Below are 24823 nucleotides of genomic sequence, written 5' to 3'. Positions count from 1 at the left end.
ATCAGACTGGACCCTAAATCATTAAAGGGAGAACAGCTGGGGAATCAGAAAATCCAACCACATATGTCCAGAGACAGCTGAAAAGATGGAAGCAAGAAACTGAAGGGAATCCAGATGGAGACCCATTAATGGCAACATTGTTTAGAAATGCTGTGATTGATGCCATGCCACAAGCTGTAAAGAGCAGGCTGGAGGACGTGGTCGGCTTAAACTCTAAAACACACAAAGAGTTCTGTGACCATGTATCTCATGCAGTAGAGCAATACAGAAAAAATGAACAGAAGCTCAAGAGGGATCTTGGATCCAAGATGGCGGCGCGATCAGACGCGGCGGCTGCTCCAGGTCCCAAAGACGGTGCTTTTTTGTCTTTTAATGTCGTCTGTTCGTCTCCAAATAGTGTAAATTTACCGCTAGTTCATAAGGAAATCACTCCTAAACTCAAATATGTTCGCCAAAGACTTTTGGATATCGGCAACGCATACAAAGACCAACTCTCGCCGGCGGCTACTGAGAAGCTACGAGGCCTCTGTTTACTGCTGAAGCCGGACCTCGAGACCGCGGCCTCGCCTACTGTCGCTACCCGCACAAGGCGGCGTCGCAAGCGGTGTGAGAGAGGACGGAAGCGCGGTAAGCGCGGAGGTATCTGAGCTAGGCTGAGGAAAACCCCACAAGACCGGCTCTTCCAACACTCATGCTCTCAAACGTTCGCTCTCTGGAAAACAAACTGGACTTAATTCAACTCAGTCGATCTACACAGCATGAGACAAGGGATTGTTGTGTGTTTGTTTTCACTGAAACATGGCTGAACGACAACATCCCGGACTCCGCCATTCAGCTGCATCGGACTAACTTGCTACCGCGCGGACAGAGATTCATCACTGTCTGGTAAGACTCGCGGCGGTGGCTTGTGTGTGTCGTCAACAAAGAATGGTGTAACAATGCTGGGGTAGTGACAAAACACTGTTCATCGCTGGTGGAGTTTATGTTTGTGAAGTGTCGACCGTTCTATCTGCCGCAGGAGTTCACGGCCATTGTTATTGTCGCGGTATACATCCCACCGTGCGCAAACGCAAAGGACGCGCTCATGAGCTGTACAGCGCCATCAGCGAACAACAAACAAATAACCCCGACGGCTTTTTCATCATAGCCGGTGACTTCAACCACGCAAACCTAAAGACAGTTTTGCCAAAGTTCTACCAACATGTGAACTTTGCAACAAGAAATAACACACTGGACTTTGTTTACACAACAGTTAAGAGCGCATACAAAGCTGAACCCGCCCCCACCTCGGGTACTCAGACCACATCTCTGTTATGCTAATCCCAGCATACAGACCACTTCTGAAACTGGCCAAACCGGTTCACAAACAGATCAAGGTATGGCCAGACAATGCCACCTCAGCACTGCAGGACTGCTTCCAGGACACAGACTGGAACATGTTTAAAGAGGCGGCCACCTACAACAACCACACAGACCTGCAGGAGTACACTGAAACTGTGACTGCTTACATCCAAAAGTGCACTGATGATGTGACAGTCACCAAGACCATCACCACACGCGCCAACCAGAAGCCATGGATGACAGCAGAGGTTCGTGGGCTGCTAAAGACCAGAGATGAAGCATTCAGATCAGGAGATAAAGCAGCCCTCAAAACAGCAAGAGCCAATCTGTCCCGCAGCATCAAAAATGCAAAACGGTCATACGCTCAAAAAATCAACAATCACTTCACAGACAGCAGTGACACACGAAGCCTGTGGCAAGCTATTCAGACCATCACAGACTACAAGCCCCCGCCACAGGCCTGTGATGACGACACATCCCTCCCAGATACACTCAACCACTTTTACTCACGGTTTGAAATGCTGAATGACACACCTGCACAAAAACTGCCCACACCTCCCAACGACCAGGCGCTCTGTCTGTCTCCAGCCGACGTAAGGAAGTCCCTATCTAGGATCAACCCACGCAAGGCTGCGGGTCCCGACAACATACCTGGCCGTGTACTGAAAGACTGCGCTGCACAGCTGACAGATGTCCTAACAGATATCTTCAACACCTCGCTGAGCCAGGCAGTCGTCCCCACATGTCTCAAATCCACAACAATCATACCGGTACCAAAGAAATCACCTGTGTCCTGTCTAAATGACTACCGTCCCATAGCACTGACTCCAATCATAATGAAGTGCTTTGAGAGGTTAGTCATGCACAACATCAAAACCAGCCTCCCCAACACACTCGATCCGCTCCAGTTTGCATACCGTCCGAACCGCTCACGGACGATGCAATTTCCTCCACTCTCCACCTGGCTCTTACCCACCTAGAAAATAAAGACTCCTACGTTAGAATGCTGTTCATTGACTTCAGCTCAGCATTCAACACAATAATCCCACAACAGCTCATAAATAAACTCAACCTGCTGGGCCTTAACAATTCCCTCTGCAATTGGATCCTGGACTTTCTAACCGGAAGACCTCAGTCAGTCCGTGTCGGCCACAACACCTCGAGCACTACCACACTGAACACAGGTGCCCCACAAGGCTGTGTGCTCAGCCCGCTGCTCTTCACGCTGCTGACCCACGACTGCACTGCCAAGTCCAGCTCCAACCACATCATCAAGTTCGCTGATGACACAACAGTGGTAGGCCTCATCAGCAACAACGATGAAACGCACTACAGAGAGGAAGTGGCACAGCTGGCTGAATGGTGTGGCACTAACAACCTGTCCCTCAATGTGAGTAAGACAAAGGAGGTTGTGATGGACTTCAGGAGAAACTCCGGTGATCACCCCCCACTGACCATCGACAGCTCGCCTGTGGAGAGAGTCAGCAGCACTAAATGCCTGGGGGTGCACATCACAGAGGATCTCACCTGGTCCACCAACACCATGTCACTCTCCAAGAAGACACAACAGCGCCTACACTTCCTCCGCCGGCTGAAAAGAGCAAGTCTCCCTCCACCCATCCTCACCACTTTCTACAGGGGCACCATTGAGAGTGTGCTGACCAGCTGCATCACTGTCTGGTACGGGAACTGTACTGCAGCAGACCGCAAGACCCTACAACGGACAGTGAACACCGCTGCAAGGATCATCGGTGCCCCTCTCCCTCCATCCTGGATATTTTCCTCACACGATGCTCCAGCAAAGCCAATAGTATCGTGAAGGACTCCACACACCCTCCCACAGTCTCTTCCAGCTCCTACCATCAGGAAGACGGTGCCGGAGCATCAGAGCCCGCTCTGCCAGACTGCTCAACAGCTTTTTCCCCAGGCTGTGAGAGCCCTGAACTCAAATCACCCCGCCTCTCTGAACCCCCATACAAACCCCTACTTCCTGTAACATGTAACGTGCAATTCAAGTGTGCTACACACAGGTGAGTGGGCCTGTACAAACCACCTGTAGTAGCACACTCTCCTCCTCTATGCGCACTAGTCACTTTTCACACACACTGCTGTGTGTACACAAATCCCACAAAAGAACTCCGTAATATATGTATGTTTACATGCTCATGCACTACAAATCATCCTGCACTGTTCCCCAGCCAGCTGCTTGAACTCAATGTTTCTCCTTGCACATGTACAGTACTTATCTGAAGCATTCGTATAGTTTGTATAGTTTGTATTTTTTAGTTTGTATAGGTACTTTTTTATAGATAGTATATTTATATTTATAGTCAAAATCTATCAGTAGGATAGTTGTGTATAGGTTTATATTGTCTTACTCCATTGTTGTATGCCTGTATTTATGTAGCACCGTGGTCCTGTGAGGCACGACATTTCGTTCCACTGTATGCCCCCGCATGTAGCGGAATGACAATAAAGCTCAACTTGACTTGAAGAGCCAAGAGAAAGAGCTACAGAGAAAATTAACTCAGTTACAACTTGTAGAGCTGACAAAAAAGAACAAGAAAAAGATTCAAGCTCCAATAAAGAAAGAAGAATTACAGTGTCTTTACAGAATTAAAAATGACAGTGATGTCTCCAGTAAATGCTCCAGCTCAATTGGAAGGCATAAGTAAAACACCATTGCCTCAAACAGTAGGACAAATGATGACTTTTCTAGGGGTGACTGGCTTTAGTGCCGATTGGATAGAAGACAACGTAGTAAAAACAACTCCATTGAGAGAAATCATGAAACAAGCAGGACTGCAACATTTAGGTAATCCATTAAAATGGAACACAGATGCATTACTAGCATTTGAGACTCTAAAAAAAGAACTACAACAGGCCCCAGCCTTGGGAAATCCTGAATACTCTAAACAATCTGTATGTCGCAAACAGAGCTGATGGTTATGCATCAGCTGTATTGATGCAAGAAACTTGTAGTGGTAAGAAAAAACAGCCTATTGCTTACTATAGTACAAAATTGGACAATGTAGCTCAGGGTTACCCACCATGTTACCAACAAGGCCTTGCAGCAGTATATTATGCATATGAGAAAGCATCCACAATAACAATGGGGTACCCAGTAACTATTTATACAATATCATAAAATTGTTGAGTTAATAGAACAAGGAAAATTTGTTCTGACTCGAGCCCGAATTCTAGCCTATTCATCACTACTTACCTATCCAGATGTTACTATTAAGTGATGTCATACAGTTAATCCAGTTGAATTAATTCCTTTGGCTTTTGAAGGAAAGCCCCATGATTGTGTGACTGATTCATTGACATTTACTAGATTACGGCCAGATCTCGAGTCTACACCAATCCCTGAAACAGAAGTCACTTACTTCGTAGATGGTTCTAGCTTTAGAGATCATGTAGGAAATCATACAGGATATTCAGTAGTGAAAAAGGACAAGGAAGAATTTGTGCCTGTCATATCACAACATTGTGTACAGCCATGCTCTGCTCAATTAGCAGAATTAAAGGTCCCATGACATGCTGCTTTTTGGATGCTTTTATATAGGCCTAAGTGGTCCCTAGTACTGTATCTGAAGTCTCTTTCCCGAAATTCAGCCTTAGTGCAGAATTTCAGCCACTACGAGCCAGTCCCACAATGAGCTTTCCTTAGGACGTGCCATTCTGTGTCTGTAGCTTTAAATGCTGATGAGGAGGAGAGAGGCGGGGCAAGGTGGAGGGTGGGTGTGTGGCCTTAACCAGCTTTTCAAAATCGAAACAGTGCGGGTGTTTTTATATCACTGTATTTCTGAAGGAAACAGACTGTTTTCAGAAAATTTGGGATGTCATTTTCATTTCATTTTGCATGCAATGTCTGATAAAGCAGCGTTTGTGAGCAGAGCTCTGCTTTGTGTACAGCGTTACCGCGGAAACCGCTATCTCCGCGCTCTAAGAGCGCCTCCCGCTGGCAGAGAATGAATTTGCCACAAATAGAGTCCAAGTCTGTGGGAAACAGTGTACACATATTTCGGTGTTCATTTGCACATCCAAACACTGAGCAACTGCCATGCTTCGCTCGTTTGCAAGCCATGATTTCTCTCGAGAAAAAAAATATATATTGCGCTCGCCTCGCACGGTAGTAGCTCATTTTCTCATGGGCGGGCAAAGCAGAGAAAGGGGAGGTAACCTTTCCCCGTATGACGAAATAAAGGGAAGATTCCAGATTGGGCCATCTGAGCTTTCATTTCATTTTAGCTCGGTTTACACATATCGCCATTTCTAGCCTCTGGGGGACCATAGTCGGGCTAGGGGAACTCATATTAATGTTAAAAAAACCTCATAAAGTGAAATTTTCATGCCATGGGACCTTTAAAAGCTCTCACAGCTGCCTGTCAATTGGCAAAGGGACAGACAGCCAATATTTTCACTGATTCAGCATATGCTCATGGTGTATGTCATTTATTTGGAGCAGTATGGAAGCAAAGAGGTTTCAAAAAGAGCGATGGGACTCCCATCCAACATGCTGAACAAATAGGTCAATTAATTTCTGCTATGATGCTACCAAAAAGACTAGCAATAATCAAGTGTCAGGCTCATAAAAAAGGAAATGATTTTGTCATTAAGGGAAACAATGCTGCAGATTTGGAAGCTAAAAAAGCCTCAGGATGTCTGGTAGCAGTAGTACTTATAGAACCTCAACCTCAATTGGACGATATTATTTGAATTCAACAACAAGCAGGACCTTATGAGCACTCAATGTGGCACCAAAGGGGAGCCAAAAAAGACAAGCAAGATATTTGGCATACACATGAAGAACAAATTGTTGCCCCAACTTCTCTTTTGAATATTCTCATTTCAGATGTGCATGGTTTTGACCATTGCGCAAGGGGGGAAGTGATAAGGAAAATTAAACAGCAAGGATATTGGTCTCCTTATTTGCATGCAATGGTAGATGAATTTCTGGCCACATGTGAAGTTTGTGCCAAAAACAATGTGAGGAAAGGAATAACGACACCAATAGGCCATATACCAGTACCAGAAGGACCTTTCAAACATTTGGTAATGGATTATGTGGATATGATAAAGCGAGTACAAGGCAAAAAATACATGCTTGTGGTCATAGACAGATTTAGCAGATGGGTGGAGGCAGTACCATCAGCAGATCAGGGAGCACGAACAGTAATTAAATTTCTAACAAGAAGTAATTCTTAGATTTGGAATACCATCAGATATAAGTTCAGATAATGGATCAGCATTCATACAAAAAACTGTAAAACAAGTACTGCAACAATTGAGAATAAAGCAGAGACTAGGGTGTATTTACCATCCTCAATCACAAGGGATGGTAGAGAGATTAAATGGAACCCTCAAGGCCAAACTAAACAAAATATGTGAAAGTACTAAACTTAACTGGATTGACGCATTACCTCTTGCACTAATGAGCTATCGCATGCAAACTAACAGAAACACGCACTTAACACCACATGAAATGCTTATGGGTCGACCCATGCCTCTGCCATATTGAAGAGGTCCCTACAAAGGACCTCCTCTAGAGCAATTGCAAATGGAACTTAAATCTTATATGAAGAAGATCATATATATTATTAACTGCCATACATAAAGCTACCTATTTACAGGAAACAAAAGAGCCCTGTGAGGAAACGGAGTCGAAATATCCAATTGTTCCAGGTGACCAAGTATATCTGAGGGTATTCCGGAGAAAGTGGAATGAGCCCAGGAGAGAGGGACCCTACAAAGTGGTGAGAGCTACTCTAACAGCAGTCCAAGTGGAGGGAAGTACAACTTGGTATCATCTAAACCACTGTACTAGAGTTCCCAAAGTACGGACGGAAAGAGAAGAAAACAGACAAACAGATAATTCAGGAGAAAGTGACGAGGAAAGACCAGTGACACAAGATGAAGTACAAACTGATGAAAGCCCAAAAACAGATGTACAAGGAGCTCACATTCTCCTGTCAGACAAACAAGAGAAGAGAAAGAATAAGTCTGACAACATATCTGATGATCATTACATGCCTAATGCAAGCTATAACCAACAGCACCCAGACTTTCCCAGAATTGACTCTTCAATCATCGGGTGAATCTAGCAGTGGCTTTGACTTAGACGAGGAGGAAAAACTATCTAGACAAAATAGACACATTGTAGATGACAATCATAATATCACTTTTAAGACAATGGGCAATTCAAATATATTATGGGAAAAGGCAGAAGACAATAATTGGTATAATGGGTAAATTACACAGCAGAAAAAGAGAAATGGGAAAACTGCATAGTTTGCTTTGAAGCAAGACCAATTTTATATATTGTACCAATACCTATACACAGTCCTAGTTGTCAAATATTTCATGATGAATGGTTTCGGAAATGTCCAGGACTATCTAATGCAATGGGGTTAGATGTAGTGAGATTAGGAGGTAAATGCTTTATAGAAAGTGGCAGAGAGATAAATGTCTTTAGAAACTGAAGCAACTGAATTACAGTGCATACGTACCCGTAAATGGCCAATAGTACGGAAAAAAAGATTACAAAAGCCACAAAGAAAAATACAATTAATGGCAGATCAGGAATTTGAATGTTATGAGAAGAAAGGACTTAATTACGTAGGAAGATTTGAAGGGAAATGCAGCAAAATATGGAAAATACCATGATGTAAAGATGACTATTCAGTGATAAAAGAAGGCCCACCACCTATATTTTATGATATTGCATTGGCAGACATATGGTGGATGTGTGGATTAGAATATGGCCTCTTGACAACATTACCAGAAAAATGGTCAGGATTATGTACTAGGGTTATGCTGACACATAAAATGAGCCACATCTCACTAGAAGAGGAAGCAACACATGAAGAAAAATCCAGATCTAAAAGAGCCTATGAAAAAGACCCCGCAGTATATATAGATTAAATTGGTCAACCAAGATGTATACCTTATGAGTTTAAAGCAAGAGATGAAGTCAAATCAAGGTTTGAATCAATATTTATTTGGATTATGCAAAATACAGTAAAAATACAGAATGGATCAATTACATATATTACAATCAGCAAAGATTTATTAATTACACTGATGAGGCCTTATCACTTTTAGGAGAGCAATTGGATACAACGAGCAGAATGACATGGCAAAATAGAATAGCTTTGGATTATTTGTTAGCTGAAAAAGGGGAGTGTGTGTTATGTTTGGGGATCATTGCTGTACTTATATACCAAATAATACTGCTCCAGAAGGAGCATTTACTGAAGTAATGACCAAATTGAAAAACCTAAGGATTGAACTTAAAACTAACGCTGGGACAGATAATCAAATATGGGATTGGTTTGATCTAAAGTTAGGAGCATGGGGAGCATGGTTAGCTAAATTAGGAATGTTTTTAGGAGTTACAGTATTAATAGGAGGATTACTGTTTTGCTGTGTGCTTCCTATACTGAGGTCACTAGTTGTCAAAGCCACAGCTAGGCAAATGGAAATGCTAAGATGTCAAGATGATGATAAAATTGAATTTGAAGAGTAACCAAAATGTACATTACCAGGACTGGCCTTATGCATCCAACTGGGAGTCACAAACATTGACAAATGATGGAGACTCTAGTACCTCAACTGAGGACAAAGAAGAAGTACCACGGCTGTCCAAGGTGTATATAGACAAATAAAAATTAAAATAGATCCTTTTACTAATGTGTATTATACTTGGAATGTATACCTGGCAATTTAAGAACGGAGAGGCGGTTCTAACATCAAACAATGTGAGTTTCAGCAGAGCATACATGTTAAGGCTTTTACACAGCAGAAATAAACATGACAACAGCCACTATAGATTATATAAGATAATAAACACACGATTACGATAGGATATTTGTATGTGATTTTCTTGAGAGAATGTGTACATCTGACATGCCAATTTGTGCAGTGATATAAAAGGCTATAAATAGCATATTTTAACAACAGTAAACAACCAAATTCCACATGTGATCGCAAAAGGAAGTTATTACAAACACTCGATGGTGGTTTGAAGTGAGTTCTGAGTAAAAGTGTATTATTAATCTCATAAATTGTTTCATGAAGCATGATGCTAATATTAGCTCTAATGCACCTGCAGAACAGGTCCAATTCTTCTTCATAATGCATTTTGTCATAATACTTCACGTAAGGTCGCAAGAAAATGTTTTGTTGTATTTATTTAGAAATACTTTTGATAATAGTTGGGTAAATGTATACTGGGATTGAAGCGATGTGGCTTGGTAAACGTTTTATTGCCAGTATAAAGGCTGATCATGGCTGAATAAAAACAAAAGAATAATGATAAAAGAATATTCATTATTCAGGATTATGCCTCATACCTGGCGGAAGTGTGAAAGGTTCTGTTTCCTTAAACTAGTTTGTCATGCATCTTTATTTCAGCACATTTACAGGTAAATCCTAGTATTTTAAATCTGTGATTAATCACAGTCCATGACTGTGATTAACGCGATTAAATTTTTTAATCGATTGACAGCACTAGTATCAAGTTATTCTACTATTATAAACATGTTTCTGCCTGTGTGTAGAGGCCAGCATGAGAAGAGGATGTGCAGACATACATTCTGTGCTGAAACTGCACATCCTGTTAGACATTAGACAAAAACTATACGATGGTGCCTCTTCTTTAACGCATATGGAGGCCTCCTGTCCGCTTCCTGAAAGCAGACTAGAGGCACATCCAAAAAAGGTAAACAATAAGATATAGGAAATGTATTGAACACGCGTTAGGAGAAAAATCTGTATATAAGAGGGTGCAAACCCAGATTCGGGAGATTCTCTGCAGAGACTCTCAACTGCATTATCTCTGATAATAAAGTCTAATTTTCTGGCTTCAAAACCCCAAGACTTTATAGTGATTCTTCTTAGGAATGGCAGAAATGACCACAGCAGCAAACACTCAAGATGGGTTTGGTGAACACAGGGATAAAAAGTACCCCATGTGTACAATGAAATATACTGTTGTATTTTTGATGTTGTGGGCCTATATTTCTGCTGGAGGTCCTGGATATCTTGTTAAGACACATGGCATCATGGATTCTATCAAATACCAACAGATAAAAAAATCAATAAGTGACTGACTCTGTTAGAAATTTTATAATGGGCCATGTTTGGATCTTCCAACCGGACAATAATCCAAACACAAACCTCAAAAACAACAAACAAATGGGTCACTGAGCACAAAACCAAGCTTCTGCTATGGCCATTCCTGTCCTCTGACCTGAACCCTATAGAAAATGAGTGGGGTGAACTGAAGAGAAGAAGCACCAATATGGAGCTGGGAATCTGAAGGATCTGGAGTGATTCTGAATGAAGGAATGGTCTCTGATCTCTTGTCAGGTGTTCTCTAACCTCATCAGGCATTATAGGAGAAAATTTAGAGCTGTTAAACTGGCAAATGGAGGTTTCAAAAAGTATTGAATAAAAGGGTGCCGTTAATTGTGGCCAATGTTTATTAGAGAAAAACATTTATTTCATAAAGATATTTCCCACCATTTTAAATTCTTATCCAATGAAAGGTTAGATTTTTGTGAATTTTTAAATAACTTTTTAACAATTCAGATTCATTTTCACAGCCTTCTTTGATCATATTTACCAAGGGTGCCGATATTTTTGGCCATGACTGTATACACACACACACAATATATATATATATATATATATATATATATATATATATATAGTGTGTGTGTATACAGTCATGGCCAAAAATATTAAACGTGTGTGTGTGTATATATATATATATATATATATATATATATATATATATATATATATATATATATATATATATATATATATATATATATATATATATATATGGTCATATAATTAGAATATCATCAAAAGTTGATTTATTTCACTAATTCCATTCAAAAGTGAAACTTGTATATTATATTCATTCATTACACACAGACTGATATATTTCAAATGTTTATTTCTTTTAATTTTGATGATTATAACTGACAACTAAGGAAAATCCCAAATTCAGTATCTCAGAAAATTAGAATATTACTTAAGACCAATACAAAGAAAGGATTTTTAGAAATCTTGGCCAACTGAAAAGGATGAACATGAAAAGTATGAGCATGTACAGCACTCAATACTTAGTTGGGGCTCCTTTTGCCTGAATTACTGCAGCAATGCGACGTGGCATGGAGTCAATCAGTCTGTGGCACTGCTCAGGTGTTATGAGAGCCCAGGTTGCTCTGATAGTGGCCTTCAGCTCTTCTGCATTGTTGGGTCTGGCATATCGCATCTTCCTCTTCACAATACCCCATAGATTTTCTATGGGGTTAAGGTCAGGCGAGTTTGCTGGCCAATTAAGAACAGGGATACCATGGTCCTTAATCCAGATACTGGTTGCTTTTGCACTGTATGCATGTGCCAAGTCCTGCTGGAAAATGAAATCAGCATCTTCATAAAGTTGGTCAGCAGCAGGAAGCATGAAGTGCTCTAAAACTTCCTGGTATACGGCTGCGTTGACCTTGGACTTCAGAAAACACAGTGGACCAACACCAGCAGATGACATGGCAGCCCAAATCATCACAGACTGTGGAAACTTAACACTGGACTTCAAGCAACTTGGATTCTGTGCCTCTCCACTCTTCCTCCAGACTCTAGGACCTTGATTTCCAAATGAAATGCAAAATTTACTTTCATCTGAAAAGAGGACTTTGGACCACTGAGCAACAGTCCAGTTCTTTTTCTCCACAGCCCAGGTAAGACGCTTCTGACGTTGTCTCCGGTTCAGAAGTGGCTTGGTAGCCCTTTTCCTGAAGACGTCTGAGCGTGGTGACTCTTGATGCACTGACTCCAGCTTCAGTCCACTCCTTGTGAAGCTCTCCCAAGTGTTTGAATCGGCTTTGCTTGACAGTATTCTCAAGCTTGCAGTCATCCCTATTGCTTGTGCACCTTTTCCTACCCAAATTATTCCTTCCAGTCAACTTTGCATTTAATATGCTTTGATACAGCACTCTGTAAACAGACACACCTTTCAGTAATGACCCTCTGTGACTTACCCTCTTTGTGGAGGGCGTCAATGTTCATCTTCTGGATCATTGTCGAGTCAGCAGTCTTCTCCATTATTATGGATTCAAAGAACAAGAGATACCCGGAATTTGTACTGTAGGGATGGTAATTTATTGAAACTCAAATGTAAATATTCTAATATTCTGAGATACTGATTTTTGACTTTCATGAGCTGTAAGCTCTAATCATCAAAATTAAAAGAAATAAACATTTAAAATATATCAGTCTGTGTGTAATGAATGAATATAATATACAAGTTTCACTTTTTGAATGGAATTAGTGAAATAAATCAATTTTTTGATGATATTCTAATTATATGACCAGCACCTGTATATATGTGTATATATATATATATATATATATATATATATATATATATACACACACACACACAAACACACATATAAATTATTTTAATAATTTGCTACATATTTGCCTTGTTTACAAGTTACCATTCTGTGTCCATAATCTGATTTCTTACACCTCCTAACTGAAATGTCTTTGTCTTATTTCTTTCAGTATGGAAGGCTCTCTTGTCCGGTTGCCGGAGATCTTAGCACTAAAGAAGAAGTACAAGGCTTATCTGTACCTCGACGAGGCCCACAGCATCGGGGCCGTGGGGCCCACTGGTCGGGGGGTTACAGAACATTTTGGGGTGGACCCCAATGAAGTGGACGTTCTAATGGGCACTTTCACTAAGAGCTTCGGGGCTGCTGGCGGGTACATAGCTGGGAAAAAGGTAGGCATTATGTAATACATTACTGTCAGGATTTTAACAAGACATTCCCTGAGGCAGAAAGCCCAAGGTTTTACAGAAATTTGGATTGTTGAGCCACTGTTTGTCATTTGGTGACGCTCGTGGTACAGAAATGACTTGCGTCACCTTTACTCAGCGTGCACACCATTCTCCCTTCCCTACTCTTTCAAATTTGCACACATGGTCTTTTTTCATGATGTGAAACTACATATGTTCCCCAAATGTCACTCACGCTCCTGTCACACCGCCTCTCATCTCATTACTCCATTAAAAAAGACCACTTCACTTCATAACCACATCACGGACATGGCAGTTGATTATAAAAGACTGACAATGAAAACGACTGCAGGTTTTTTGAATTACACATCCTTTGGAGAACAGAGAGAGAGAGAGAGAGAGAACCCATACATGTGTTATGTAATATTGAGAATTTAATAAGGTGAGACTGTTGGCCGATTGCCAACCCTATTTTATGGGACAAATCAGAATTCCAGGCTTTCACAGGATGCTTCCAAACATGGTACTTGTCTGTAATGTATACTACAATTTAAAAGTAAATAGATAATCATTACAATCATGAAAAATTACATTTTAATTAAATTTTTCTATCTGAAAAATGTAGTGAAATGAGTGGGGCAGCTAGTCAACAGATCTTGTTAGTCATACTTGTCAGCTTGTCAAAAACTTCTGTTCCTCTCCTGTAGGTTTACCGTTTTTTTATAAAGGTACTCAACAGCAAAAGAGTAAAACACATGCTCTCTGCAGCAATAAGGACACAGTACACAGGCGCAGTGGGAGGTTCGCAAAGAGAGCCGCCAAACGGCTCCAACCAGTCCTTCGCTCCACAGATGTGGGTGGATTTTCGGACACGTTCTCTTAACTGACTTATCTTATGCTGTTTCCACAAAGCTCCCAGGACCTAAAGCACTGCAAATCTTGCACTCTAAGTGGAAGCAGATGTTTGCTTTGCAGATTTTTCCCCTAAAAACCCCCTCGCCCCCATCCTCAAAGTAGAGGACACATCTGGATGCAGAGGCCCGTGTGCACCGTGAGGTGCGTCCCCTCCCCTCGCCCCTCCACAGTGGATGCAGATGTCTGAGGACAGAGATTAAAAGCTGAATATTGGCCCCGGCTTCTGCTCAGAAGCCTTTTAATGGATGCAGGACAGACACAATCTCCAAAACTGTTTGTTTGTAATACACAAAGTGTTATCTTATTGAATGACAGCTGTAATAGTTTGTACAGAAAAGCCTGTATTAGTGTCCATATGTGCTTGTTTGCCTCATTGTCAGATCTGCTGTTAGTATAACCAGTTCAGGGACTCCAATACAAGCAGTTTGCAAAATTAACATCCTGTATTAGCCTTCACAAACAAACAAATAGAGAAGCTGTCATTATCACTGGATGATCAGTGTCTCAGGTGTGCACTGTGTGGTTTCATCTCCCTCTAGTGGTGTAATTTGGACAGCACAGTGTTTCAGTTCAACTCTCACATATAGTCTTTTCAAGTGACATTTTACAGATTTTCCTCTTCTGAACAAAAATAAGTTTAAATATCTTACTCTAGGGTGCAATACACTTCTCATGGATCACCTGCTCAAGTGTTCAAAAGTTCCAACTTACAAACCAGTTAAAAGGATAGCTCATTCCAACAGTTTTGTCATTAATTACTCACCATTACAGCGGTATTAATTTCTTTTTTCAATTTGATGTAATTTATTTTAATTAAATAAAATTTAATTTGTTTAATTTTAATTTATTTAATATAATTAATTATTAAAGATCTTAGGCAGAATGTCTGAACTTCAGTGGCATAAATATGAACAAATTATGAAAGTATTCCTTTAATGATGGACGTGTTTTTTTCGGCAGGAGTTAGTGGATTATTTGCGGAGTCACTCTCACAGTGCGGTGTACGCTACAGCCATGTCCCCACCTGTCGTGGAGCAGATCATCAGGGCAATTAAATGCATCATGGGTGTCGATGGAACAACAGAAGGTTGGTCAAAAAGCACTGTATAGACATTGAAGTAATACTAAGACATAAAATCATAAAAGAGACTGTAAAACTTCTTTTAGAAAGTCACATGACTGAAGTCAACGGATGCGTTACTTTGCACTTGATGTGTCAGAGGACGTTGAGACCCAGATTTCAAACTAGTCAGTCATTCTAAAATCTGAAGACACTGAAATTCTCCACCCAACACTTGTTAAATGTGGGAATCACATGGGTTTAATAACAGTATAAATGTATTTTGATACAGCGTATAACTCATGGAAAATAGATTTCAATAAAATACAGGACTGGCTTAAGTCAAGGAAAAGTCGCATATTTCCAGGTATTAGGAGTCAGCAGAATGGCACCAGATGTTAAAAAGGGTTTTCCCAAGCTGTCTTCTGTTTTTGATATGCATTAATCCATATGTTCATGTTTTTAGAGAATGCATCATGTTTCATTGTAATTTCACTGCAGTTCACATCATGATAGGAAGGAATTCAGACTGTACTGAAGGGCAGCGTTAAGTTCAGCACACTACTGTTAAAAAATTTGGGGTCGGTGAGAATTTTTTAATGCTCTTGAAAGCTAAATGTGCAACAAAGCTAAATGTATTTGTTCAAGAATACAGAAAAAAGCAGTAATAATGTTAAATATGATTACACATTTAAATAATCAGTAGTCATAATCAGTGGTCACAGTAGTAACTGTTTTTTGTATTCATTTTATATATTTTGAAATGTTATTTATTCCTGTGATGGCAAAGTCAATTTTTCAGCAGCTATTACTCAAGTCTTCAGTGTCACGTGATCCTTTAGAAATCATTCTCAGATGCTGATTTGCTGTTCAAGAAACATTTCTTATTATTATCAGTCAAAACGTTGTGCTACTTGATAATTTTTATGAAACATTGAAACATTTCAACATGAATCAAACAAAGTTCAAAAGAACAGCGTTTATTTGAAATAGAAATCTTTTGTAACATTATAAAATTCTTTACTGTCACTTAATTCAATGCATCTTTGTTGAATAAAAGTATTTAAAAAAAAGAATCTTACTGACCCCAAACTTTTGAACAGTAGTGTGAGTCAACAGAAGAGCAATTAAACTGGGCAAAAAAAAAAGTTTTATTCATTAAAAATTAAATATGCATTAAACTATATGCATAAAAAAATAAATGAATACAAAATAAAGAGGTTGAAGTTTTGGAATCATCAAAATCAAACCTTTTAATTCAAAGTGAGACATGAATATAGTGTAGAGGTAATTAACTAGCTAAACTCCTCTGCTTTAGTTGGACAAATGATTCTAGCCCAAACTTGTCCGAAGAGAATCTCTCTAGGCTGTTTTGAGTTGTTTAACACTATGATGTCTATATCAGACTTGGACAAGCCACCCATGTGTGTCATTACTGGCATGATGTGCTGCTCTGTGAAGGGTGAGTCACACTGATCTGAGAGTTCGCTTTACAATGCTGAATCTCACTCTGAATGCAACACAATAGGCTGCAGAAGACCTGCCACATCTGAACTTGTACCACGTCTATGACTAATTGTTTGGTCTGAGCTTCACCTGCTGTTTCTAGCGTTTGCCAGTGTTCAGTGTTTCTGTTGAAGAGTTTCTAATGTAATGAAAGTTAACGACAGTTGTATTCGTTCTGCTGACATAAGGTCTTCTGAGCTTAGCTTTACAGCCCACCTCCTTTTGAAATACCTGCCAATCGGTTCACAGGTAATTATATGCAAACATGCTGTTGTTTTCCAAAAACTCAGGCCATGGTGCCAAAGAGTGCTGGAGGCGGACCTGGCCAGCCCCCAGAACTGCATGATTCACACAATTAAATATGAAGGAGGGAATGAGAGGTAGACATAAACTGAACAAGACAGAGAGTGAAAGGAATTTATGTTCAATGAGCTACTGATTGTTTCCAATCGCATTAAGTTTATAGAATTATCTCTTTGTGGTTCGAACCACCAAAGGTCAGATTACAAGTCCAGAGCGGTAACCGCTAAGCTACCGCTAACCGCATGGTACAGTTCGCATCTGAGTCCATGCTTCTCAGTTTACCCCAGTCTCCAATTGTGTGCCAAATCCATTGTATCCTATGTACAAGCCAAGAGTGTCTTGGCAAAGGAGGAAATTTGTCTACCATTCAGCCTGACAAAACAAAACCAGCTGGTACTGTTTTTCACATCGACTGACTCCACACACGCATTAAGAGGCGTTTTGAAGAGAGTACAGAAATGAGCCTCAAAATGTAATGAAAATGTAGAACGTCCGTAATACTTTATTGTTTTCTGTTTTCTTCCTGTTTTTGTTTGTTACTATGTTTTTGGATTACTTTATGAATGGGTCTGCTCTGTCTCACTTAACTACTTAATGGTCTTAATGAGGGGCTATTAAAAGACCGATCCTGGGATTTGAACGGCAGAGCAGATGATGTCATTTCCCGTCTCCACTTTTGGGCCCCTTTCCTAGTCTTTCACATACAATCAGCCTATATCCTAAAGGGAACTAATAGTTGTTTATAAACTCTTCTTGATTATACCTACAGGAAAAAAAGGGTGAAATGTATACATTCTAGTTTGTCTAGGAAAAGGAAAGTTAAGGTATTGCTACGACTGTTTTGTAAGGGCAATAACTGCTGGTGGTATGGCTGTATGCCACAACATTATGTTGCAATTCCTTGGCCATTTTCCCAGTGTTTTCAACTATATTTAAGTAGAACAACTATGAAACTTGCAGGCAAACAGTGTAGTCAAAAAATGTGGAAAGAAGTTGGCTAATCTCTGTGCCAGCTGTTTTTAGGACTAGTTTGTAGACATATTTGTTCTATGGTTTGCCTGACATGGTCTGTTTGGCGTTCTTGCTACCGCAGAGTGGGCGCAGACTCTCTGAGTGCTACAAATTACTGTAGAATTACCAGTGTATTTTCAAATTACCATCAGATCCAAACAGTTTGTGTTTATACAAAATATCATAAATAAATGATCAAATCATCACAGTCACAGCCTTCAGGTTGTGAAGACAATTGGGAGGCAGGTGCACAGATGTTCTGCTTGTTATGTAACAAAATAGTAAAGTTTATGAGTTAAAGTTTAATCAGGTTGTGCACAAATAAATTTAACATGATATGTTTTGGTGAATGTTGTGCTACTGCTTAAACTAGTCTTACTTTAGCCATTCAATTTTTTTAGTAGGACTGGACATAGGTTTCAGTGACATAAAAAGATAAATTGTTCTAATTTGAATCTGAAAAGTAAGACTGATCCTACCTTGGTTAACTGCTAGTCAGACTAGTTCCTAAGACACAGTCTTAACATAGTGGTTATGCAATTGTCACTAGGTCTTTAGTGGAGATTTTGTCATTTCGAAGTCGAAACTGAAATGTTAACAATAACTTTACAATTAGAAGTGTCTAAAAATCACTTACTGTTGTACACTTCAGTTATTGACTATGGCAAAGTGGTGCACATCATTTTTTCAGTCTGATTCTCAGGAGAGCACCTGGAGATTTGGTTTGGTTCCCACGCTGCACATAAAGTGACCCATTAAATATAAAAAAGATAACAGTAATAATAGTATTAGTGCACTTTATTTAGTTCTTTTAAATAAAGAAATAAAGTTTGATAATACTATTATATTTTTTAAATAAAAAATGAATATTAAATGAAAAGAAAGTTATTTTATAATACACTTAAAAAAAACAATGCTAACAAAAAAAATGTGTAAAATCATTTAGCTTTTATGCGTTCAGTTCGAATGAAAATCTTATACAGTGTTACAGTTTGCCGTTCTAAAATGGTGATTGTAAATTAATAGCTGTCAACTACGTCGGTGTGCAAATGAGCGGTCTGACCTTATTTAACCAGCGCATTTTTTATTTTGGTCGCGCATGTGCACCTGCTAACCACTTACGTGCACTCCTGGCAATGTTTTGTCATCCACTTGATTTTAGTTAAAAACTGTTTTACTGACTGTCGTGGTCCTTTTGTATTTCTGCAGTTTTTCCAATTTTCCTTTTTTTTTTTTTTTTTTTTTTTACGAGTGCAAAAATATGCCTATAAAGTTTCACTGTCTTAGTAATCGGCCTATAAATAATGGCAGGACATCTACTGTAACTGAGACTTTCATAGTCTGCATCCCTCTCATCCTGAGGACAATCAAATCCTTCAGATACAGCCCCAGTGGAGGAGCCCTTTGAGATTATTTACACATTTTCTTTTGACCTGTGGTTGCTCTGTTGTAAATCATCACCTTTACTTTATTGTAGACTCCCATTTATGTCTCTCCTTTTCCAATGAAAGCTAACAAATTCTCCTCGATGACACCTCTGTCTGCATCTCCCCCACAGGCCAGCGAAGAGTTCGGCAGCTGGCTGAGAACACGCGCTACTTAAGATCTCGGCTGAAGGAGATGGGCTTCATCATTTACGGCAACCAGGACTCTCCAGTGGTACCGCTTCTGCTCTATCTACCTGGGAAAGTTGGGTAAGCAGCTCCTAAAACCAGTGACCTGTTCGGATTACCAATTCTGGCCATGTCCAATTCGTACAACATGTATAAAAGAGCATCAGTTTACACTACAGCATCTCTAAGCTCGCATTTACACAAACCCTATTTAGTCTATTTGAAAACCCTCAGCTTAGATCGCTGGGCCAGCAAAACATTGTGTTTCTTTGTGAGCTTTTTTCGCGTCGTCTTTGTGATTAAGGACAGTTTCCACTGTCTGGACACTATAGTAATCCTTCTTTGAACTTGTGAACCTGCCCACATTTCGGGCTGCCAATAAATCAACAATGCCAGGCTTACATCGGGTTACAAAGGTGATAGCTTTGAATGCCATGTGGAAAATGTACTGACTGCTTGAGGACACCCCAACAAAAGCTGCAGTCATCTCCACTGGTCATTCCAAAGAAGGCGATGTGGTCTTTTCAAGAAGACGTTGGACCGTAGCCATCTTGGATGGTCTGGTTGATCCATGAATCAGTGGTGAGGAAAAAAAACAAGAGAGGCAGAAAGAAAACATGACATGCGAGAGGCTCATCACTGCACAGGCGTTTCAGACTCCTCCAAAGATAACAGCTTCCTGGCACACCAACAAAGACGACGGCAGCTGTGAGGCCTTTTAAATCCAGCTTTCACTCTCCGTCGCCGCTCTGTTCTCTCGCCGCTGTCGTCTCTGCTGACAAAGTGGAGGCCTACTCTCCTCCTCTCACTCTCAATCTCCATTATACCTTTCCCTTTGCCTTTCTCTCCCTGTCAATCCATTCTTTTTCTCCCTCTTGGCTAATGCAAATGACAGTCCAGCTGTGCGGTTTACAATGGATTTCCCTTCACTCAAAGGGTGAGGAGAGGTAGCAGACAGTGCAAACTCTGAATGGGATTCTCGACAGCTTCACCCTGCATAATGTTTCTACTTTAAGTTCTAGATATGCTAAAAGACAGACGGTGTCTTTCCAATATCTAATCACAGGCTCAGTTTGTAATGAAGACTTCAAAACTTGAATGCAGAGAACACTTTTGGATAAGGCATGTACTGCTTTCAGGATTAGCGTGAAAACCTCTGCCTGTTTCATACCATAAATCATGACATTCGACACTAAACAGCCCTACCAAAAAAACTTGAAGATGCAAGTTGTTCTAGAACATTTGATTGCTTGGCAGTAGTACATTTGCTAGTGTGTGTGTGTGTGTGTGTGTGTGTGTGTGTGTGTATAAACTTCACTAAAATCCGTAGTGATACTAAGCCAAAAAGTTGTTAATCATCTGCTCACAGGGCGTTCTCACGGGCCATGTTGAAGAGGAAGATCGGTGTTGTAGTTGTAGGCTTCCCGGCTACACCTATTACAGAGGCCAGGGCTCGCTTCTGTGTGTCTGCCGCCCACACCAGAGAAATGCTTGATAAGGTAATAAACTACAACACCCAACATCTCATAAACCTATCTATCTCTATCTGTATTCTTTGTTGTTGTTTTTTCGTCCACTGTTAGTGTTAGACTTTTGTCTAGTGAAATAAAAATAAGTGTTGAGGCACAAATAAAAATTTTAAAACATAAAAGCTGAAAATCTAGTTTAAAGATTTCTTAATAGGCATGCACTGATATACAAATTCTGTGTGATACATATTGACAGAATTATGTTATGATATATGGCCAGTATTAAAATTCTATACTCTTTTGTCTAAATAATGGAAAAATAAAACACTACAAAAAATTATTTGAATGCTAAATTATAATGAAAAAGGGATTTCACTTTGAGATTTGCTAATGATTACATTTAACAAATATTCAATTATTAGTGTTTTTAAAGATCAATTTAGAGTGAGAAATGATGAGATGAGGTACTTTAAATGTTAATATAGGGAAGCAAATAGCACAATTAAATATTGACCAATATGATTTTGGTATGCTATTTGGTACCGATCAGATCTTTTAATGTTCACTTAATGTACTTTTGATGAAGAAGTGCTTTAAATAGCATAACAAAAGACATTAAGCTGTATACATCTAAAGAATTGGCTCAAGAGTACTTAGTTTGAGAATCAGTTGGACTACATGGGTTGCGATGAATGACACTGATTGAACACCTATTGAATTTCATTTTTAGATCAATTGATTTAGTGGATTTTACAATCCAAAGCAGATTTAATGCCTCAGAAAATGTCACTGGAAAGTGCAGCAGAAGTGCTGTAACTTATCTCAGACATTCCCAACAAAAAAAATTCTATATAGCAACCTCTGATTTTCTTAGCTTCACATTTCACTCCATGTTCTTCCAGGTTCTCCAGAGCCTTGATGAACTTGGAGACGACATCAAGGTGAAGTTCTCCCGTCACAGATCTTCCTATCGGCCAGAGCTGTATGATGAAACAGACTTTGAGCTGGACAGCTAATCACTCATCGTCATCGCTGTGAGTGTGAAGGCTTGTCCAGAGACTCCCAAGGTGTGAAAGAAAAAGTGTCCTGCCCACACAGGGCAGTTCTGCTTATCCAAAAAAAAAAAAAAAAAAGATTTTTTGCAGTTATAGCTTTTTCAGGTGTGTTTTACTATGAGGCATTGACTTCTATGTGTATATTTTGTGAAATTATATTTAATTGGGTTTTTTAACTGCTGTTTCACAGTTTTGAGAAGTTTGTTTAATGATTTTGTCCTCAGGGGATTGTGGGAAAAAGGGAGGGGCCCTGTTTATAGAACGTATATCAAAAGCTGCTCTAAATATATCAAACAATTAACTCCCTTAACACTGACCTACATCAAAACTCTAGCTGCGGATAAGAAATCCCTTGAAGTGGCCCTATTTTTTTATCCTGCTGCTAAGATGGACTGATGAAAGACCTCCATTCCGTGCTGGATTATGTGTTTGTGTGATCCACAACTACATTGATTGAACGAGATTGAACAAGGCTGGGCGTTTCAGACCCAGCGCAACTCACTCACAGTCATTAAACATTCATGCAATGCAGCTCTCTGCTCCAAGTCCTTCAAATTTACACTGACATGCATTTATTTGTATTTCATGTTCAGGAAACTACTTCTGATTATAAAATAAAATAAAAATAAAAAAAACATTTATGGACTGATTGTACTTGAAAATCAAATGTTTGCTTGGAAAGTTTGAAAGGGTTTTTGTGTCATTTGTTTGCATATTTCAGATGCAGAACTTCTGATCATTTGCATGAATTCACTCATATTTTCTTCACAAATCAAAACATCTAGTTTGAACCAAGAAAACTTCTAATTCAAAAACAGTTACACTTTAAAAAAAACACCAGTTTGGTTCGATGTACTCTGATTCTCAAATTAACTCGAGTCGGTTCTTTTTAGTGAATCAGTACCATACAGTACAACCAATGCAGACCAACCGATTCCCAAACAAATGACTCTTTTGAACCAGTTCTTTTTAGTGAATCAAACACATACAGCTTACTGTCGCATGTTATGTTATGCTCTTCCAAAGTTCAAAAGTACATTGTTAATTAAACGATTGAAGAATCAGAATCATTAAGAGGAATCAGGCTCAAAACTTACAATTTCCATCCTTAATTATGACATGCCACCTCCACAGTCACATGGTCTCTATAGTAACTGTATTTACCACAGTAAACACCAAAGCATATAGTAATTACCTCTGACTTTCATTTGCTGCAAAATTGTTTGTGCTAACAAAAAGTAGTGTCTGCACATGTTTTACCAAACTCTCTGCTTTGAATGAGACCAAACTTAATTGTTACATTTGAAAGAGACGCAAAATCGCTGTCTGAGCGCTGGAGCTCAACATGCCAAATATGTTGCACACGAGCCAATATTCACCTTAAACTAGCAATTAGTAGAGAGATGCACATTCCACAGGTGTGGGGTAACCGCTTGATTAATGCTACGAGGAATCAAGACAGATAGTAAATGCTACAGACAGATGGGGTCTAGTCTGCACTTGTTTCACTCATGTTTGAAACAATGTTTGTTATTTCAAGAATACCAACACCATAGTGATGAAGATTTCTCAAGACTGAGGTGAGAAACTGGGGAGATGTCTTGGGGACTAGACTCATCAGACAATGCACGTTTTTGTTCTAGCTATTTCAGGGACACAGTGGGAGTAATTGTTGTTGCACTGGAAAACATTTGGAAACAGATGGAAAACAACATTTATCAACCAAGGTTGTGTTACTGAAAAAGACGTCCAACACACATCCATAGTGGAATAGCTCCTCTGCCTGTCAGAAATTAACTTTTTATTAAGGGGCAATTTTAAACCTTTGAGGATGTTTTTTTTATAACCAAACTGAAATCTGAAAAAATCTGTCATTTAACTTGTGAAATATAATTAAAGATATTAAAATATTATTGCAATTTAAAAAACTTGTTTCTGTTTTAATATATTTTAATGTAATTTATTTTAATGGCAAAGCTGAATTTTCTGCGTTCATTATGCCAGTCTTCGTGTCACATGATCCTTATGCTGATTTTATGCACAACATTTCTTATCACTGTTGAAAACAATTGTGCTGCTGCTTAATATTTTTGTGGACACCTTTACTGCCACTTTTGATAAATTGAATCTTTGCTGAATAAAAGTATACATTTCTTCAACAAAAAAAAGAAAAATAAAATAAGAAAGAAAGAAAAAACCTAGCTGAGCCCAACATTTTGAATACTTTTGTGTATGTATGTATGTATATATTATCAGACATGAAAACCAATACGTATTAGCTACACATTCACCAGCACTATCTATTCTGACAACTATAGGTCACTGTAATATCTGCAGAGGCTCAAAACCACGACTAGACTGACCTAGAAGAATAATATCTCAAATATTACACAACAGGTTAAAACTGTGGAGGCATTTTAATGTCTGTGGTATTTTTTAGTGACCTTTTTTCCCCAAGCCCAGGTTATCTGACCCTAGTGTGAAGAAATTCTTGTTGAGAACTACGGCATCCTGCCTTCACTATTGTCATTAAGGTGGTGTGGTGTAGTCGTAAAAGATTTGGGCCAGCTACTGAAAAATCTGAACCTTGTAAAGGATGACTCAGGACCTATCACTCCTGCAAAGTATGTAAACCCAGACTCATTCTTTGATTACTGACATTTTGGAATTCTAACAGCCTAACTTGGGAAAAAAATCCTTGTTGTTTATAGGAAAATCAAGGACGGACA

At 39.5% G+C, this 24823-nt stretch overlaps 1 protein-coding gene across 1 annotated transcript in view; it reads left to right on the top strand.

Moving 5' to 3' along the window:
* sptlc3 (serine palmitoyltransferase, long chain base subunit 3) overlaps window positions 1-22739 on the top strand; it is a 56335-nt gene extending 33596 nt beyond the window's left edge. Inside the window, exons 9-13 of the mRNA XM_058795056.1 lie at window positions 12928-13147; window positions 15038-15164; window positions 19516-19651; window positions 20940-21069; window positions 21942-22739. Of these exons, the coding sequence (XP_058651039.1) occupies window positions 12928-13147; window positions 15038-15164; window positions 19516-19651; window positions 20940-21069; window positions 21942-22055 (727 nt within the window). The 3' untranslated portion in view covers window positions 22056-22739. The remainder of the gene's footprint in view (window positions 1-12927; window positions 13148-15037; window positions 15165-19515; window positions 19652-20939; window positions 21070-21941) is intronic.
* The last annotated feature ends 2084 nt before the right edge of the window (window positions 22740-24823 follow it).

This window comes from Onychostoma macrolepis, chromosome 13 (assembly GCF_012432095.1).
Source record: "Onychostoma macrolepis isolate SWU-2019 chromosome 13, ASM1243209v1, whole genome shotgun sequence".
NCBI lineage: Eukaryota > Metazoa > Chordata > Actinopteri > Cypriniformes > Cyprinidae > Onychostoma > Onychostoma macrolepis.
The sequence above is the reverse complement of the archived record's forward strand: the minus strand, read 5'-3'. Positions and strand labels throughout refer to the sequence as shown.